Genomic DNA, 21,468 nt, shown 5'->3' with positions numbered 1-21,468 from the left:
CACACTGACAAACTATTATCGTGTCCAAAAAATTACAAATGTACATTTAAATAGTTTATTAATCATTTGATTACACTTTCTAAATGATTCTATAAACTGGTAATGCAGAAATTATAAATGCATTGTTAATAAAGTATAAAAACACAATTATTAAACATATGCTCAAGAACAAAACATTTATAGCTGCATTTATAAACCGCTTGCTAATGCCTATTAATGTTGGAACAATGCTATATAAAGGATAAATTGACTATTTACAAACGCATAACATATGATTCATAGTGTACAGTTATTAAAAAGTGTGACCAAAATAAGCTATTGCTTATGATGTGGTTTCATTTACTTAATTACTCAACAGTAAACTAAATAGTTGTTTTATTATTTACTAGTTGCTGTTTTTTGTATGATATTAGGACTTTAGTTTGGAAAGTTACAAACGCATATTTAAAAATGCAATACTCTTTTAAAATCAACATACACAATCATGGCTGGAAAAGAAATAAAACTTCTGACTTAAAACATTATTACAAGGATATAGGCCTTGTGAAAGAGTAACGGCTAGCCTCAGTCTCTCTTATTTTGTTGGCCAGAAATGGCTTTAAGCGAATGCAGTCTTTATAAAAGTTATAAAAGCCTTATTGGTTTTTCCAGAATGACTGGAAACACCACTGGAAAAGCAATGGATATCCTTTGGTCAAAAGGTGTGGGAGCCCTGTAAAATGATATTGTGAGAATTCGAGAGAAATACGATATCAGAAACAACCCAGAGCTCGGCCTGTATTCCTCTGATACTACAGCTTTCAAGAAACAGATGAAAGATCCGGCAACACGGTGCTAGAGTAAAATGTATTCAATCACAGATAAAGCAAAGCTCAAATGTGCTCCCTTTATAGAGTCAGATCTGCAAGATTTCACAGTGGTGGCATTAAACGTCCTTTGTGCTGATCCCTATAATGGCTATCAGAGGATCAGTGGGCTTGGAAGTTTGTGTAATGTGATTTTTACGCTCCATTTTCAGACCTAGACAAATGAACTTTCACTATTGCACAGCACTGAGACGCCAGAGCCTCCGTTTTCCCTCTGGGTTGTATTTTTAAGTTAAGAAATCTATCACCGGGGCCTGTGCTTGCCAAATCATTGCCTGTTTTTTCATCCTGTTAAAAGTGTCCAGGTTAAATTAGATTATTATTAGAATAGAATAAAACATTTCATTGGTATGTGTGATTGTTATATATATGTTACTGCCGTATTTACAGAAAAAAGGGAAGTATAAAAGTGTGTCCTTGTAGAATTTCTTGGAGAAGAGGAAATGTTAATGTGTGCAAAATGTAATCTTTAATCATTCAAGGTCTCGGACAGAAGCCAGTAATGGTGTGTGTGTGTGTGTGTGTGTGTGCGTGTGTTTGTTTGATTTCTGTGTTGTGCTCCATTAGGAGCTGAGAAATGCTCACAGTGAAGAGATCATGGGAATACGAAGGGAAGAGGAAATGGAGATGTCAGATGAAGACTTGGAGGAAAACCCCTGCAAAAAGATGAGAATGGAGGACACGGGTAGGCCTGTGATCAGCCACTCATTATCATAATCATGATTTATTAGGATACTGGAGGCAGGGACTGGCTAAAACATGCCTAACATCTAGTTCATTTACACTGGTTGGGACTGTACAGTGCATTTAAAATGAACAACAAATCTTCTTTAAAGGTCACTGTTAATTGGTGGATAAGAGGAATGTGTAATGCAGTGCCATAGAGACATCTGTTTAATGCCTACATAATTAGGTTTAATTTTAAGGGCCCAACAATATATTATTTTTCTCCTAGCCCACTGTTTAGAATTTAGTTTTTAATTTTTATATATATATATATATATATATATATATATATATATATATATATATATATATATATATATATATATTTTTTTATATATATATATTTTTATATATATATTTTATATTATATAAATATACTTAATATATACAGTTACTTATGCATGCATACATTTGCATTTACATATACATAACAAATATATCTAAATAATTAAAAATAAATACATGCATACTCTGCTATTCTGAAGGATAACATTTTCAATAACACTTTAGAATAGGTAACACCTGTTAACTATTTGCTATGACTCTTCCCTCAATAAATTCCTAATTTGCTGTTTATTAATAGTTAGTAGGTAGCTGTTATGAATGGTTAATGGGTAGAGCTAGGGATGTAGAATAAGGACATGTAAAATAAGCCATTAATATGTGCTTAATTAGCACTAATAAATGGCTAGTATTCTAGAAATATGCATGCTAATAAGAAATAGGTGTACAAAGTATTTATTTGAAAACACCATAAATGTCTATACCGTCATTTGATCAATTTAATGCGTCCCTTCTGTAAAGAAATATGTTCTTTAAAAAAAAATCTTACAGACATCAATTTTTGGAACAGAAGTGTATAAATAAATAATAATTCATAAATAAATAACAATTTGTGAAAAGACAAATCAGTATTTTTCTCACCAGCCCTCAACCGCATTATTTATTTAATTTGCAACAATAGCAGGAAAGTTACAGCCATAATGTAACACAATGCTAGAAAAAACGGTGTAAAGCTGATTTGTTTATCGTTTTTAACTCATTCTATCCGATGCTTTCAAGGCTATCACAATGTCACATAACTTCAATAATACATCTTCTATGTCTGCCAGCTTAACATCCCAAACCAATGCAGTTTTCATCTGCAAAGCACTGAAACACATGTGTTAGGACCGATATTCATAACCACTATAAATAATCATTCATTGTCAGTCTATAATACCGAATAGATAAACTAATAAATAGAACTTTGGTAAAGTGCGTCCATATTAAAGTAAAAGGTTAATAATAATTCCCAATCAATTCTTGATCTGATGAAAAACAAATAACGTAAAAATAAACACAATCGCCCCCCGCTGGCCTCTGATCAAATCAGCTCTTCCTTGACCACTTGTTTTTATTAGCTTTATTCAAACAGAGTGTTCACATCCTTCAGATAACCTTGAGTACAACAGCATTTGTGCTGAGATATCAACGTGAGTGATTACACTCTCCCTCCTGCATGTATCCCACAGCAAATCTGATTATGAATGATATTGCTTCGGCAGAGAACGGCGGCAGGAAGTGTCAGGGGATTCTGAGCTCAGCGATATTTCATGACCTGTCACAGCACACAAGCTCCGGCTCAATAAAAGTAGTATTTTCAGTGGCAGGAAGGAATATCTAATGGTTGAGATTCTCTGTTGACACAGCAGTGACCAAGTTGTTATGCAAACTTCACAGTCGATTTCGGCTCTGAATCACAACGCTTGCTCTAAAGCCTGCCTCGTAGGCGCTGATTCAAGCTTGAAAGTCAAGGCTACAACTTGTCTACTATGATGCGTGTTAGATTAAGCAACATATCATACGTTGCACCCTACTAGAAGAAACTAAGGTCAATGAGAACTGATTAAACTGACATATCGTGAAAATCGGACTTTTCTAGGTTTTAAGTGCTGCAGTCATGTCCCCAGTGCATTTACCAACCAAAGAAACGTGAAAAGATGAGCCGGTAACGTCTGATCTCGCTCCCAAGTGACGTTGCAAAGGGATCTCATTATAATATTACCGCCACCTGTAAATTTCCATTCATTCGTTTGAAAGCGACAGCGCCGTAGCAGTTCAAATGCCATGGAGAATGTTTGAGCAAAACATGGTAACTGAAACAAGAGAGCAGTGGATTTATTTGCTGTATATACGCTGCTGTCACACAGACCTAAAACAAACTGTTCACCTTCACTGACATAGACTGTAACTCGTAAGCTTGTGTGCGAATGAGAACTCAGGTTAGTACTCGTTTACATGCATTTAGAAAGCCGTATATCAAAAGTTTAAAGCGAATGATTTCAATGCGATAATATAAGCGATAATCAGAATCAACCGCTCATTTGCATTTAAAGACACGGGCACCAAAATCAGAGTGTGTCTGCTTCCACTCAAAATTTCAAAAAGGTATAATAAATGTTCTGTAGGGTATTTTGTGCTTCACAGACACATGCTGGGAACACAAGAGACTTGTATTACGCTTTGTAAAAAAGGACATAATATATCATCTTTAAAGTGGTTAAACTGGTCTAAGCTAGGACAGTTAGAGGAATAGTTCACCAAAAAATTAAAATTAGCTAAGATTTTACTTACCCAAGAAGTCATCCTAGGTGTATATGACTTTGTTCTTTCAGACGAACACAGTCGAAAATTTTTAAAAAAATGTATGCTGTTTCTTCCAAGCTCCACAAATCGTATATATATCCAGCGTGAAACTAACCTATATGCTCTCCGGGGTTAAACACGTGTCTTCTGAAGCAGAATGCGGCTCACGTCATACATCGAGTAAGAGGTCAGCCAAGAAGTCAGTGATTTGAGTTATAACTTTAAAAATGTAAACATTTTTGTTACAAAACCCCATGAATCTGACTCAGAAGACACGTGTTAACGCCCCAGAGACGTGAAGGTTAGTTTTCCGATTTGTAGAGCTTGGAAGAGCCAGGATCAATTTTTAAAAAAACTGTAAAAAAGTCAAATACACCTAGGATGGCTTGGGGGTGAGTAAAATATGGATCATTTTCATTTTGGGGGGGAACCATTCTTTAACTAGCTTAATCAGATGAGTTAATGTGATCTACCAGGCATAAAAGTGTCAATTCATCCCATCTATGCAACAGATGAGCTAAAGACCTTCATCCGAGGTCACTTCCCGTCTCACTCTCATTTTTCCTGTCTGAGAGCAGTGCTGTCTGCGCAGACGTGTGCTCTGAGGGAGGAAAACGACAGTCTGCGCTGGCAGCTGGACGCTTACAGGAACGAGGTGGAGCTGCTGAAGAAAGAGCAGGGCAAGATGTACCGTACCGAGGAGGATCACACGCAAGAACAACAGCTGCACTTCCTGCAGCAGACCATGCAGAACATGCAGCAGGTAATACAGTAGCAGAAGCAACACTTTTTTAAACACTATTAATTAATAACTAGTTGATTATTAGCATGTATGCATCGTTATTAAAGGGCTAATTTACAAAGTTCTGTCATTAATTACTAACCCTCATGTTGTTCTAAACTCGTAAGACCTTCATTCTACTTCAGAACACAAATTTAGATATTCTAATGAAATCTGAGAGCTATCGGACCCTTCATAGACAGCAACACATCTGAAATATTCCAGGTCCAGAAACATAGTAAAAACAATCCATGTACCATTCAGTTTTGCTACGCTAGAAGAATACTTTTTTTGCATCTTCTGCCATTTTAGAGAGTGTCACAAAGCAAATGCATTAAGTAATCGCCAAAATGGTGGAAGACGTAACTCAGGGGAGAAAAATGAACACAATTCATTCCTGTGATCAGAGCTGAATTTTCAGCAAGATTTTTCCAATCTTGATGAATAAAAAAAATTTAAATCTTTGAATGGTAATGTATATTTTTATGGTTGTGGGTGAATTGGAGAGAGTCTCTCAGTGGGTGGGTGTTAACAGCTTCAACGACTCAACTTCCTGCTGACACGGCTGTCTATCTAACAACATACAGCGTGTTTGATATTATAGTCCAGTCACTTTGGCGGACTTATGACTCATCAAGTGACAAATTAGATCAAACCGTTATCGCAAGTAAAGCTGTGGGACATGTTTGTCCCATGTTTATCAATCTACGTCGACACTGACAAATCACATCATCACATTATTGACATTTAAATAATGATTTAAATTAAAGAGTGCTTTTGACACATTTAAACATCGGAAAAAAATCAGTGCGTAAGTGTTCAGTATGCTTTCACGTCAGCGCTCCATCTGGAACACAAACACTCACACCTCCATTAATTAGCTGTCAAATCAGCTTAAATGATGATTGGAAACAGTGTGCTTCGTGACGCAGACTGTCATAGTGCAGCCATTAGCACCGGCTCCGTGAGCTCTCTCTCTCGCTCTCTTTCGCATTTTACATTGTGCAGCTGCTTTAAAGGCTTTTATGTACAAGATCAATACTAATGTAAGAAATGAGCATCCTTTTGTGGTGAGAGAAAGCTAATGTTCAGATGTGTGTAGAGTTCAGTGGACTGTCATTATTTAATTTAATGGATGGAGAACTTTTAATTACGCCTAACTTTAAATTGTTCGATTTGAAAATGTGAAGGTGTAAACTTTTTTAAATTATATAATTTTCACCATTGATAATAATAATAAAAAATGCGCCTTGAGCGACAAAATCAACAATAGCCAACAAAAATGTTTTCTAAAGGATCAAATGACACATCTTTTGCCTCAAACTACTAATTTGCTGCTTATTAATAGTATTAATAGGTAGTTGTTAAGTTATGCTATTGGGGATCTAGAATATGGTCATGCAGAATGTGTGTTTTACTAATAAAGTACTAATAAACAGCCAATATGTTAATAATGTGCATGCTAATAAGCAACTGTAAGATTTGGTCCAATTGGAAAAGCCGTACTACACGCCATTATTAAAGTTATTGTCCTTTCAATAAATGCTGCAAAAAGCTGACCTCATGAACCTTTTTAGCAGACATAAAAGTCTGACTCAGTCAAGCTCCTCAAGCCCACCTCCTCTTTATTATCTTTGTCGTTTGCTGTTGTGGGATGTTTATGTGGTGTTTGTTTATGAGCAGCCCCACACGCTGCTCATTGTTCCAGCCATCTGCTTTCTGTTGCTCACGATGCTGTTTGTCTCCACAGCAACTGCTTCGGCTCCAGGAAGAGCTGAAAGGGAAGGAGCTGGAGCTGGAGCAGGCCAGAGATGAGCAGCACTACCTAGAGGGAGAGGTCCTCAGCCTCAGGGAAAAGGTTGGACAGAACTCATGGTCATGTTGTCAAATAATCTGCATTTCCAAATGCATTATAGTGTTATTTGATGGAGAAACTATGATTAGGAGGAGCAGTGTGGTGGGAGCTACTTTGAAGCTGCTGTTACTCAATTTAAACTTTTAGCTAAACTTCAAGCTTCAAAGTTTTGCAATCAAGAGCAGTTATTTGGTAAAATGCAACGAGGATGCCAGTTAGGGTGGCAGTATTAAACCATAAAAAATAATTATGTGACTGAGCAGAGATTGCAGTGATAAACAACAGCATTTAACTAAAAGTGATATATATTTTTGGAATGAAGAGTTAACTTGCCAAAACCAATAAATGCCACTTTTTAAAAAAAGTGCAGATATTCTTCATGTATGGAGCGATCTGGACCCTAACTTTCAATGAACTTTTTAAAGTTATTATTATTCAATTAAAACAACCCAGCTGCAGTTTGATTTATATTGCTTGGAATGCACAATAATAATAAAAAAATAATAATTTTGAAATAGACTCTAAAGGCAAATATTTCAGCAAAAAGAAATAAAATGTATGCAACAGTAGCCAACAATTTCATGAGTTTACAACAACTTTTTTTTTTTATATAATCCACTTGAAAATGCTATAAATTACGTTCTGCCAACGAATTTTAACAAATGAATGATGGCCCTGGAAATAATGAATCACATATACATATATATCAGTATAAAATAAACAGCATAGCAGACTTTAGAGTGAATTATAATATAGTTTAAGATAGCTCTACAAAAAAGAAGATGTGAAACTATAACATCTGTCATATATAACAAGAGTGGAGAAATTGGGGAAAACGTCATTGAAGAATATCTTCATTTTAATTTATCTCTTTTGCTTTAATCTTATTTTTTTATATTGAAATTTAAAGACATAGTTTTTTACTATAATATAATTGGATATTATGCAACATTTACATTTGGCCCACGGCTCTCAATTCTGTTCGATTTTTGGTCCTTTGTAGTAAAAAGTTACATTATCACTCTGAATGAGTCAATTCTCTTGTTTGGATTTCCCACTGCTTCATTTGAGAGTAGTAGTGTACATTTTAGGCTCTTTTAGTGTCTCTGCTCGCTGGAAAAAGTAGCCTTTAGTTACTTCTCAGCGCTTGTAGAGAGTTACTTTGTAGATGGACACAAAGCCTTATGTAAGCCATTAAGAGCACTGTTCACTTCAGATATGCTGCATTTTGGCGGTGTCTGCCTCCTCGTGTGTGACAGCGGGAAGCTCTGCAGCCCGGGGTCACTTACTGTCCTTAGTCCCCCTGTGCATGCAGCGAGAAACACAACTCAACATGGCAGCAGGAGCACAGGGAGAACACACACATACACACATCACTGAAAACTGAGACACATAAAACAGCAACACACAAACAAGAGCAGGACAGTTTTTGCTCTTACGATGCTTGGTTGTGGTTGCAGAAGGGGAACAAGGCTATGCTGGAGAGCCGGGTTGTTGTTCACTTCTACACTTGACACCAAGTAGTCGCATATGCCCAGTCAATGAAAATGTATAGATGCAACACGACATGTATATGTGCTGAAAACATGCAAAATCCAAAAAAGGATTCAGCCAGTTAGTTCCTTCAATGCTTAATTTGTACATTTGGAGGTCCCGAAACAAAGCGGGTGATGGATCCGGCATGTGATTAGAGGAGCGAGAGGTAACGGAGCATTCGCCCCAATCACATTGGTGGACCATTTTAAGTCATTAACAGCGTGAAATGAAATTATATTGCATTTTGATCTGGGCCTATTTTCATTTTAATAATAATAATAATAAAATTTTATTTCACAAATCTCTATAATAGTTAATCATGTCCAGAATTTCAGTGGGGATTATTTGTACACATCACATATTTTTACTAATCCTCGTAGCTTTCAAGCTATAGTGAGGATATATTCAATATAGCATGTAGGCTACTATAGGTTAGATGCACAAATAAATCCACACAAACTATCAGATTAAATCTGTCATCAAAAAAAAAAAAAAAAAAAAAGCTGTACCAGCATCATCTTTTCTTTAAATATAAATTCTTTTAAATTTTGTTAAATATAACTGCAATATTGTATAACAAACCACAGTTAATATTATAATCTTTTGTAGTATTATGTTAGTTAAAACAAAATAAGCGTATTTGACAACAATAGATGTTCTATAAAGTAAGTTCAAGTATAAAAAGTGTACTTAAGTGTGTAAGTTAACTACATGCACTGCCCTCCTTTAAAACGCCCCTTGAAATTTGGGGTTTTGGACAATATTGGCATGAATACTTTTTTGCTTTGCGATCATTTTGTACTGATAAGGCCCAACACAAACTGCGAAATAATATTTTTGTGTATTAAAAGTATATTATTTCCATTATAAGTCTTCTTTTTATAAATGTGCTAAAGAGTAATTTTTCATAAACGGCGCATTAACATTCCTCCTCCTCACTAGGTTTTGAAAGAAAGCAACTGAAAACAGATTTCCACAAGAAGTCGTGGAAAGGCAGATGTGACCTTTGACCTTATCCATATCAACTGACTGTCTGCCACTTACAGCTTCTTCATCCATGTCAAATTAAATGTGGTGTCTGCCTTGATTAAGTTCTATAGAGTTGCTGTCATTGAGGACAGATGATCTGCTTTCTCGATTGCTGAGCAGCACAACATGATACCTTATCATTTGTGCCAGTACAGTGGTTAACCCAGACACAGGAATAATGACCAGCCTTGTTTACTCTATTTTCCTAACAGCAGACGTTGGTTTTGCATGAATGTTATTTGACTGAGATAACAGGAACATCAATAGCCGTGGAGGTCCTGTGGAGCTGTACTGTATTGCGCTCCTATACACAAACCCGCTTGCAAATGGAAGACGTGTGTACAATATTTTTAGATCCAGATGTGGTGTGCTTCAACATTTCATAAATATGAAACCGCTGTGACCTCCCACAGACACTCTGACCGTAATGCATGGAATCACAAATGTATTTCATTACCCCGTTTCTCACAAGCATCCATTAAAAATGTAGTATCAACTTGGCCCGCTCAAGGCCAGACCGAGGTTTCCCAGAGGTTACACTGTCTGCAGAGCTCCTTCACAGCTGTGCTGCAAAATAGGATCGGGTCTGGAAGTCAGTATTTCTGTTTTTTTTTCTTGACAGCTGTTGAACGCCATGGAATCGGTAGACTTGACAAACCACAACTCTGAAGGCCATGAAAAGGTAAGTCAGGCTGCGTCGTCCATCATGTCACTGACGTTCACCAGGCAGATTAGTCTGCACTACCGGCACACATCAAAAGAGGCATGTGAACCGCTAACATTGCATCATCCCTTCATTTCTCTTCACACCATGAGCTCTCTGGCAGAAGTTAATTTTAGACTACTGATCTGTACGTTCTGAGAGAATATGGGCTCCCTCTGCTTTTTCTGCATAGAATAAAGGTGCACAAACTTAACAGTGCTGCAGAGAGTGTCAGAAAACTTTTTATTAGGTGCAGAATTTGCCATCAGTAATTGAATTTCACAGAATGGCACTTTTTGTAATTGAATCAATAAATTGAAATACATTTTTAATTAAAAGAGATCCACAAAATGTATATCCATTACACAGTCCCGTATATTAAACCTATTAAAACAAGTAGCCCACTAAAATCTCATATCATATAAAGATAACATCATAAACACATTTTAAATCACTGACAAATGACCTCATGTTAGATAAAGTGCTCTACAGTCTACTGAGTACAATCTAGCTGAAACATACTTTTTAACATTTGATTTTATTTCATTTAACGTCTATTTTTAATGTTTGATCAAACCTAAGCTTTTACTGTAATATTTACTGCACATCCAATTATACATTCATAAACTGTGATTTGAAGCGGAAATGATTAATGCATTACTGTATTTATTCCAGAATATCATGGATATCAGGACTGCATTTAATCCTCCACACATAGAAAACGGCACCTTTATGTGCTTTTGACAATTAGAGATTGTTTTTTGTCCTTCAAAGAATTATATTTAGTATAATTTTGGACCAAAATTATTATAAATTCCAAATGTGTGCCAAAAACTCAATTAAGCTAAAGCATATATTGTAGCTTAAAAGCTGCAAAATATGGGCACCAGTCATTTTACACCATCCTACAGTAATCATGGAACTTAATTACGAAATATTAAAAAAACATTATTTTTGGCTTTTGGAAACCATGGGCAAAATCCATTTGGCTCAAAAATCAAACGGAACATGTTTCCCTTAGTTTTGAAAGTTTTCTTTCAAGAGTAACTGAATTTTTCATATATGGCTAAAAACTCGCAAGCACTGCTGCCTCCATTTATATTTTCTTTTTTGCTGAGGGTTTCTAAAAATGCACAGTGCAAGGATGTTCCTTATAATTTTGATTTAACCTCTACATAACTTACGGTCTGGCATCTTGAGCAGCATCTTGGAAGAAGAGCCTCTTAAACGTCAATAGGCATTGATTTCTCTGAACGCAGCCGAACGCGGTGCATCCCCCATAAAGATTAGCAAGCATGCCCTACCAACTCAACAGTTTTGCATGATCCCATCTCTCTCGTATCTGCTTTGTGAAGGTTCCTCTGCATCCTGATGTGTGTTTTTCCTTTGTACAGGGAGTCAATGGCACCGCGACGCTCTACCACCATCGAGAGAAGAATAACGACATGGTCATTTGGGGTCCTTTGAGATCAGAGAAAGAGGCTCTCTTGCTCGGTAATTATTCCAACTCTGCTTCATGCCGTTTTGATCTATAAAACATCTTGAGCCGTGTGCTGAGGGGCTTGAATACCAGATGGGCTCAGAGGATTGAGTCCTAGCTTAAAAGCACAGGAGGGCGAGCAGGTGCAGGAGCAGCCAAGCAGTTGAACGCAATGCTGTCCGGCCAGTGTTAGAACCACTGTGATAACAACGACTAGGAAAGCGCCTAGCGCCTCGGCCTTTCTGTCATGTTTTTGGATGATGATCCTTAGGAGGAGCTCAGGGAGCTGTTCTTCTTTTGCCAGGCGCTTCATTGGCTCTGGCCCATAGAAGACCACATGTAGTATCTAAAGGCTGCACAACAACGCCGCTTGCAAAGAGGACACATATACTGCACTGATTGAGTAGAGAGAATCAGCCTGGCTCCGAGGCCCTCAGCCAGAAAAGCCAAACTCATTTGAGCAGAACAAAGTGAAGGGACGGACTGAAGAACACAAATTGTTTAAGTCTCCAGGCGCTCCCGCACTAGCTCTGAAGAGGACGTCTAATGCAGTTATTGGATTAGTTTCGCTGTGCAAACATCATTTTGTAAGCGTCCTCCGTTAGGCCTTTCAAATGAGTTTGTTTGGTTAGACTTTCACGCAGTATGCAAAACAGATATGTTTATCTCGGTAAGCACGACGCACCGTTGCAGAACAGAGACATATGGAGTCGGCTTAGCTCTCTGCGTTGAATGTTAAAATCAGAAAGGACATCTCGAGACTCCCTTCCCTCCCCAAGTGCGGCTCTGTGAAAGTAGGTCTTATGGAGGGAATTGAATGAGGTTCCTTGGTAATTGGTGGCGTTACGGCATATAAATCAAGGAAATAAATATTGGCTCTGGCTCCTCAGGCAAAGCACTATATCCTGTGCCTCTGCATCAGTGCTTTACCTTTGCAGGACCTCTCCAAAGTAATCAGCTTAAGTGGGGGAGGGATGGTGCTTCTGCTCCAGGCGGCATATTTATGACTGTGCCACTGCATCTACTAGTCAGAGGCAACATATGTTCATTCACAAGCTCTGCTCTGCTGTCTGTCTCTCCACACAGGAATCATATCAACCTTTCTTCACGTCCACCCATTTGGAGCCAACATTGAATATCTGTGGTCTTACATCCAGAGACTCGATACAAAGGTGATTATTTTTTTAATTAAAGCAATAATTCACCCAAAAATTAAAATTCTATCATCATTTCCTCAGCCTCACGTCAAAACCTATAAGACTCTGGCTAAACCTCAAACGCAAATTAAAATGTGCGCATTAAACCTGAGAGATTTGTCTCTCCATTGAAAGTCATTTAAAACAAAGATTTTGAAGATCCAAAAAGATCATAAAGCCATCATTAATCTAATTCAGTCTTGTACACTCTCAGAAATAAAGGTACAAAAGCTGTCACTGGGTAAAAGGTTATACTTTTGTACCTATTAGGTTCAAATATGTACACTTTAAGCACTAATATGTACCTTTAAGGTACCAAAATTGACAATTTAGGTACAAACAAGGTACCGCCCCGTGACAGCTTTTGTACCTTTATTTCTGAGAGTGCAAATGGTATGCATATACAAAAGCTCATCAGAAGAAAACCCCATTGGTTGTCGTGTGTCAGAAAATAAACGAGAGTAAACAAATAATAGAATTTTCATTTCTGAGTCAACTATCTCTTTAATTCATTTTGACAACACGAGCGCATGCAGGATTAACAAAAGATTAGAAATAATCCCATTTCTGTCAATATGTTATCTGAGTCATATGTTTGTTATCTCTTTGACCCTTAAATACCACATGAAATATCAGAGGGGCTGTTTGCATCCAGGTGTGATCAGCACTGGCACAGCTATTTGTATCCCAGAAGGCTGGTGGAGCTTGTCCAGTCTACAACAAAATGCAAATTTCATGTGTCAGATGTGGCCTGGAGGGCACCAAAGGTGTTCTGACATTTTGCACGGTGGTGCTTGTGTGCAGGCAAATGTTTATTTTTATTTTTTTTACACCCCCCCATTCCTATTGTTTCCTGGCTGCACTCTTCTAAGACCAACAGCCCTAAATAAAAATATTATAATAGCAGTAATTGCTGCTAGGAAGTCATTTTTGTCCACGTGTTCCAATTTGTATTTTTATTGCACTTATTCATAATTAGAATAAGTAGAAGCTTTTGTTATTTGCGTGGTTCTGTTTCTGCACTTAAGTGCAAACTTAAGAAATCTCTTGAAAGTAGTACCTAATTCTAGTATACATTTAGTAGCATATACTAATTTATTAATATATGCTACTATAGAAAAAGCAGCAGTATTTTATTTATTTTTACATTTGGGTTCAAACAGCAAGCATATGCCATCTTTTAAATACTTAGTAGATAAACACATTTAAAATGTACAGTCTGGAAAAACGGTATTGATGACTCATCTTACTCATGTGCAGCTTTTTTCCTAATGAACTGCTCTCTAGAATAATAATGTCCATCTCTCTAAATTATAAATAAATACCAGCTGCCTCTGATCACCAAATCATCGAGTCATCAACTTCGATTGCACAATGCCTCTTCAAAAAAGTCTTTCAACAGGAGGTTTCAATGGGAGTCTTTTATATCAGACCAGCTGACTAACTCTAAATGTATTTTCGAGCAACGGCAAAAGTTTATCTTGTGCTGGTCTAAATTGTCATGCACTTCAACTAAGCGTAGAGAAAACATGCAGTATTATAAACTGAAAAGATGTGTTTATATACTCCCCGTTTAAAAAATGAACTACAGCAACTGTTTGCAGGAAGCAAATGACAAACATAGTGACAAACAAATTAGTGCCTTTAATTTCTAAGCAAACAGCGGCGAGGATGCAATGGGCAATTTTGTGTCTGTTTATTGCACAAAATGTTCAACACGGAGCCACAATAATAATCTAAGTGACACTTTGCTTTGCTCATTTTACAGATCTCGGCCAGTGAACTCGAAAGATTAATGGTCCGGCTGCCCAACATGTTCAAGCAGGAGTTCAGTGGCGTTGGAGCGACTCTGGAGAAGCGCTGGAAGTTCTGCGGATTTGAGGCTCTTAAATCGTTGTGACTTGCAGAGCCACATGCACTGACACTGAGGCTTCTGGACCCCCGGAAGACTGATCCAGAGTCAGCGACAAGAGCCAGAGCCTCACAGACACAAACAACAGGCTCTACGCCCCGTACCGCCTCAGATCCGATGGCTGCCGCTCTCCAGAGGAAGTGAGACTCTACACGCGGCGCCGCATCAGATGTATTTACTTGAAAAAGCTCTTTCCAGACTTCTGTACCGATTGCGTAACTTATCTGTCAGTGGCATCGTCCCTGAAGGCTGGGAGATATCCAGGAATATCGTGCCTCTCGGTTAAAAATACGGAATGCTGAATATGGGACACAGATGTGTGATAGCGGCCCTCGGCGCCCATCAAAGCCAGAGTGTGTGTGAAGACGACTTCTGCTCTGAAAAATGATTTCATTCATGGCCAAAGTGCTGGAGCTGATAGACAACAGTTGCACAGCTGAAGCTCTTTGGACAGTTTGCTGTGTTTCAGACCGTCCTTGTTGTGTAGACGATGTATGTAACATGCTCTTTGTGTCTTGATGCACTGTTGTTAAAGGTCTGCTTATGTAAATTATGATTCTTTTTAAAAAAAAAATCAATTAAAAACTTTTTATCCAAAATCAGATGTACTTACTTTGAGAAGTTAGTGCTAAAATGACTACAATGTTAAAAATAAAGGTTCCAAAAAGAGGGTTTGGGTTCCCCCAAAGAACCTTTCAATAAACGGTACTTAGAAAACCTTATTTTAAATATCTACAGAACTTTTTCCATTATAAAGAATATTTAGTGGGAATGGGATGTTAAAACTTCACTGGACCAAAGATGCCAATAAAGAACCTTTATTTTTAAGAACGTAAAAGGCTTGGGTCATTCAGTATTGAATGCAGAATCGAAAACCATTTTGTTGTTGTTTTGGACTACTTAAATTCCATAAATGTCATTCGAGTTCAGCAGCCTATGGGAGTGCCCAATTCATCCTTGCGAATTGAAAGGCAGCCAGTTAAGTAAATTCTGGATTTTGCCCAACCCGTCTGCATCTCTGAATGTGTCAAATGTGCCTCGAAGTGTTGTGTCTGTCATGTTTTTTGATTCATGTCTGGGATAAACAACTGAACTATCTGCCATGAATGTGGAGCAGAACTTCCTTAATCACCCAGAATATAACAAGCTGTTAATAATGAATGAGAGGGGAGGAGAATGCTGCTCTGTGTGTGTTTAATGTGATCTATTTGCCATTTACATCAGCCACTGAGACGCTGTTAGTAACATAGTAGTGCATTTGAGACCGCCTAAGCCATTTGCATTGTTGCTTGTACCAGCACTACCGTTATTTGAGAGCGTTAGGATTAAAGATTATGGTGCCTCAAGACCCATAGGGCAGCTGAGCTTTTAAAGGCCCCATTTTGCTGCAAATGCAATGTTAAAGGAATGAAAAAAATCAATTAAGAGTTTATTAAATAAAAAAAAAGAACTGGCACCCCTCTACCAGAGCTAAAATCTCCAACGTGTGCCTTTGCTGGCAGCCATCATGCGTCAAATGTCTTAATATTCTGTCAGAAATTCTGGGCTGCACCCATGTGTAAATATTCCAACAGCATTTTTAGCATGACTGGCAAATTGTTAAAGAATAGCTTTGGCAAAAACAAAGCAGCTGTCAGATGGATAATGAAATCAATTGACCAATGCTTGTTTTTAAAATGCAATTAAAAATGTACAACGTCAAAGTAGCAATGTGAGTAATAAAAAAACAGACTCAACCAGTCAGGACCTACTATTGCTGTTTTGTATGTAATAATAAAAGCTTAGTAAGCAGAACATCTGCATTCCTGAACCTTTCTCAGTATAGAGAATGAAAGAGACTAACAGTAACGAAATGTTAATAAGCACAGAGTTAAAGAAGCAGAGGTCAATTTTCAATTTCTAAGCTGAGGCCTTTTAATCCTACTCTCTGATGACGGCTCGATATTCGGTGGAGTTATTTTCAAGAGCACACGCTGTGGATGGAAGTGAAATCGGAACCATACAGACAACAAATAAACAAGAAGAGACAGTAATACCTCCTGGAGTATATTTAGACTTCCTGTATCAGATCAAACTGACATCTCCTTGGAAAATGAATTAGGTGCAGTTGAGCTCTTGAGTGGTTTTTCAAAGTTTGCTCCTCTGAATCTAAACCTCTTATTATCAAGCAGTATGTCATAGATAGTACGCTGATGAGTGCTGTTTGAGAAGAGAAAACTGCACTGCAGAGCCCTCAGTCCATGTGATGTCAGTTGAACTCACGTCTACCTATGATATATCTACTCATCCATCTATCTGTCCATCCACTCATCTCTCATTTTTTTGCTCTCTATCTGTTTCAGTCTGTTCAACTATCCATCCAAATGTCCATACATTCCTCTTTCTGTCTATCTACCATTTATCATCCAATCATTCATTATTTATTTATCTATGTCCAACTGTCCATCTACTCATCCATCTATCTGTCCATCCACCCATCTGTCTATCTTTTGCTCTCGGTTTCAGTCTGTCCATACATCTATCTATTGATCGATCTATCTATCTATCTATTCATCCACCTGTTTGTCCATACATTCCTCTTTCTGTCTATCTACCATTTATCATTCAATCATTCGTTATTTATTCATCTATGTCCATCTGTCCATCTACTCATCCATCTATCTGTCCATCCACCCATCTGTCTATCTTTATCTGTTTCAGTCTGTTCAACTCTTTAAACATCTGTTTATCTCCATCCATTTTTCTCCATCCATTTTCTTGCATCCGTCCGTCCATCTATTCATCTGTCTAGCTACCATCCATCTATTGTGCCATCATCCATTTGTCTATCTCCATCTGTATTTCTATCTATCAGGACACAGTACATTAAAATGCCATTTTTTCAGATTATTTTATTACATGTAATATATATAAAGTTATGGTCTAAATGCAAATGCTGCATCTAAAAATATAACTTTGGACGATTTCAATAACATGCAATAATTCCAGCGGTTGCCATGGTAATACAGTGGCTAATTTAGATTTAACTAATTATGGAGTGTATAAAGAATTACGTTAAAATAAATCCTAATTTTAAATCTTCACTGAACTTGATAATACTATTTGTCTCTAGTCTAGGCTTCATTAGTGTCCAAAGTGAATGTGCAAAGATTTTCACATTCAGAATAGCCAAGCAAGACCAGAAATCTCCGGAGATTACATATTCTGTGCTTGCACAAAAATAATAAAAGCAATTGTTGTTGATGTCGACAGCTGCACTGGACAGACATGTATTGTCTGGCCAAGCTATTTTTATTGACTGAGGCAACGTGCAAAAATAGTGCTGCTGCAATAACGTCGGCCAATGAAATGAGGCCTGCCAAACAGCGCGCGTTACAGCCACACTTCCCAATCTGACGGATTGCTTTGTTTTCACTGCTCCGCCAGCTAATGAAAATGAACGAGACCCTCTCGTTTGCGGTTTCACGCGGCAGCCACATTAAGAGCATGCATATTTTTTCCATCTCCCCTTCCAGGGCCATTTTGTCGCTCATCCATGATGTCTGAACTGCGATGAGCGTCCTTTAAGTGATGGATGGCCGGCGAGGCACCAGCACACACGGAGGCCTGTTTACACGCTCAGATTGAACGCTCGTCTTTCCCTCCTATTTTGGATCCCTCCCCAAACCGTTAGCCAGAGCTTGTTCTATTGTTCCCATCTGTCTGCTACTCACATCACAGCTGAAGAGACTGTGATGTCGTATTTGTCCTGTGGGTGCCATCAGCATGTCTATTGTCTCTGTGTTAATGAAAACCAGGTGATGTGACACAGGCAGCTCTTCACTCTGATTGGTCAAGCCTGAGGCACAGAGATATTGCACTGCATTGCAGGAGCCCAAAGACAGAATAAATGGCCTGCACAGAGCTAGTCGTTTTCTCGAAAGAGTTTTCCTCGTCTCACAAAAAAGAAACTGCATATTTTTGCATTAAGATGAGCGATTTAGCAGGGAAATGTTTTTAGCCTGAGCAAATGAAGCACTGGGACTCTCCAAGGGAGCCTAGGAGACAAAGCCGGGTTTGTAAATGAGGTTTATTGACGTCGTCTATAAATAAACCTAGTAGGAGGGGGAATACAGCAACATTAGATGTGTGGATTTCTGCTAATGAAGCTGCTCGACAGCTCTAATTAGCGTCAGCCTTTATGTGCTTTGTTTATAACGATTAGAAATTCAGCATTGAAGTCATTTACATCTCTCCAAATGTCATGCATTTCACCGCATCGGCAGCGGTGTGAATATAATTCGAGCGCCTGTGACATTACGTTGGCTATGAAAATCATTTTCATGCTCTAAAACGATCAAATGAAAACATTTGTGTTGGTGGCGGTACATGGCATCCATCACCATTCTGAAGGTGATTTTATTAAAGCTCCCACTGGAGAATATCGCAGCTTCTCCGCACGATGCTAATGAGGCTCGTCTACGGCTGAGAGCATTGCACACTATATACTGTACTGTTCGGTATATAACAGTACATTGCAGTCAGGTAGAGAAGCAGACAGCCGTTCCCACTCCACTCTAGTTCTCCACAGATCTTTCCTCCAGATGTCAATCACATCTACATCACTTCTTTGCTAAAATTCAAACAATCTGTGCAAAACGTCCCACTGAGCAAACCTGGAAACACAAGTCTGTTTGGCACAGCTCATCTCTCATCCTCCACAGTGTGATGGAACATGCCATTCTAAACATTGCAGGTGTAGAAAGAAAACCCGCAAAGGAAAGCGTGTCAAAAAAAATTAACGCTGCCTGGGAGTTTTAAAGTTTGATGGTTATATGCGTCCGGAGAAGACCGAACAGACAGGCAGACCATTGCTAAGAGTATAATACGCTATTCTGGACGGCTCCTAAGGTGAACTCTGAGTGTATGGTATGGGTGGTTTCTCTAGGGAGTTGCTATGCAGACAAGTATGGCTACTTTTCAAAAAGGCATTCTGTATAGCTAGCATTAGCATTGCTGTTCTTCATCTAAGTATCCGTATAGTGTTAGGCACTGCATTGCAATCCATCAGTGTTTTATTAAATGTATATTTACACTTGACATTGCTGATTTTAATAAGCACTCTGCGCAATAGGACTAATTAATTCCCTTACCTGTCCAACAAAGAAGCAGGTTGAGTATCAGTCAGGATGTTGTCCATCATCTCCCCACCGTTTGTATGTTGTACTGATGTTTAGGGGCCTTTTTAGTCTTTTTCTGCTTCTTCGGTTAAACGGGTTATTATTCTCCTGTTGTCTCTGCTGGTAAGGCGCGATATTAAGCATGGCCATTTTGCTCTTTGCATCATCAAACAAAACAACAGTTCTCTATTAGCATATCTGTTAGGTGTCTCTTCGATATTTACTAAAATTCAAATCAAATCAACATGCTGAAATCAAATGTGCCGAACACAACCCAAAAAAGCGAAGCCAAAACATTTTGATCGCCATCTGGTGGCTGGATGGAGCCTCTGCCTTATTCTTTAACGTTGAAGTAAGCCTATTATAGTAAGCCCTTCCGATTCATTAGCCGCTAATAATAATGTGAAGTTAACATTTTTTTTAAGAATTTGCGATATTAGACAGCTAAACGAGCTGGTAAGAAATGAACCCGGAAATGAGAATTTACGAATAGACGTGCCATTCCAGGAAGAGTCATAAACCCCGCCCTCTCAGTGTAAACCAATTGGACGTGAGCAAAACTAAATAATCAAATTACACTTCACTTTCCCAGAGATGGTTTGCATTATTTTAGGGAGCTCTTGTCAAGTTAAATTTGTTTTTTTTCAATTAGTGATTTTAGTGCCTTTAGTTAATCAATGCTACAAAAACGGGGTGGGGCTAATATAGTAAGCTTGCGATTGGGTCTGCAGGACTATGGGCGGGACTTTGATGGCTCCGCCTCATGATCGCTACTGCGCAGGCGTCATTTTCGCAAGATGATTTTCGCAGTGGCCGTGCTTAGATGTGGCTTCATTATAGTGGAAGGAAGTGGAAACACGTTATCCATCTTTAATACAGTCTGTGGGCGAAAAAATGACCTGCACCTTATGTAATTAGAACACTTTTTTTTTCTTTTTTTTTATAAAAAACTATATATAAAAAAAATATGCATTGCTACTACTATGCATTGCTAAGAAATTTAAGGTGATATTTTGACTTTTTTTCACCCTCAACAATACATCAACGGAAAGCTTATTCATTCGGCTTTCAGAAGATATATAGCTTTCAATACCAAAAAAATGACCATTATGGCTTGTTTTGTGGTCCAGGGTCACAAATATTCAGAAAACTAATAAGACATCAAAGTCATGCGACCATATTTCATCTATAGCCTACATTAAGCTTTTTTTTACTTCCAGTGACTGTATTTATTTTTTCAAATAATCCAATGGTAAAGCATGATAATGCGCTTAAACACGAGCCAACATAATAAGGCCATGGTACCTTAAAACTGGCTTTGATTGTTTTAGCGTATACATAAATTCTGGGAAAGTCATATTGTGTAAAAAAAATTCTAAATGATTTAACTTCAATGATTTCCTTGAGTCAAGTAAGTGGAAAAATAACGCAGCTAAAATTACACCCTTTTCTGCAGATGAATGAAAAAGTTCAGATAACAGGAACAGAACCGAAGCATCAAAGGGCCTTTAAAGAATGTGCCTGGCAGCTGGTTGGCTGTCATAAAATTTATATGAAACATCACATGAAGTCTCATTCAGGCAGGCCGATAATGCCA

The 21,468-nt window shown here is 38.0% G+C and overlaps 2 protein-coding genes across 2 annotated transcripts in view; both read left to right on the top strand.

The window, feature by feature from the left end:
• LOC122351399 (ecto-NOX disulfide-thiol exchanger 1-like) overlaps positions 1-15,311 on the top strand; it is a 33,757-nt gene extending 18,446 nt beyond the window's left edge. Inside the window, exons 7-13 of the mRNA XM_043248462.1 lie at positions 1,434-1,551; positions 4,799-4,983; positions 6,752-6,859; positions 10,044-10,103; positions 11,519-11,618; positions 12,691-12,776; positions 14,569-15,311. Coding sequence (XP_043104397.1) covers positions 1,434-1,551; positions 4,799-4,983; positions 6,752-6,859; positions 10,044-10,103; positions 11,519-11,618; positions 12,691-12,776; positions 14,569-14,700 — 789 coding nt within the window. The 3' untranslated portion in view covers positions 14,701-15,311. The remainder of the gene's footprint in view (positions 1-1,433; positions 1,552-4,798; positions 4,984-6,751; positions 6,860-10,043; positions 10,104-11,518; positions 11,619-12,690; positions 12,777-14,568) is intronic.
• Positions 1-21,468, top strand: part of LOC122351418 (dnaJ homolog subfamily C member 15-like) — a 217,026-nt gene that overhangs the window by 60,356 nt on the left and 135,202 nt on the right. The window lies entirely within an intron of this gene.

The sequence above is a fragment of the Puntigrus tetrazona genome, chromosome 9 (genome assembly GCF_018831695.1).
Source record: "Puntigrus tetrazona isolate hp1 chromosome 9, ASM1883169v1, whole genome shotgun sequence".
In the NCBI taxonomy this organism is placed as follows: domain Eukaryota; kingdom Metazoa; phylum Chordata; class Actinopteri; order Cypriniformes; family Cyprinidae; genus Puntigrus; species Puntigrus tetrazona.
This window is presented reverse-complemented; position numbering and strand designations above follow the sequence as displayed.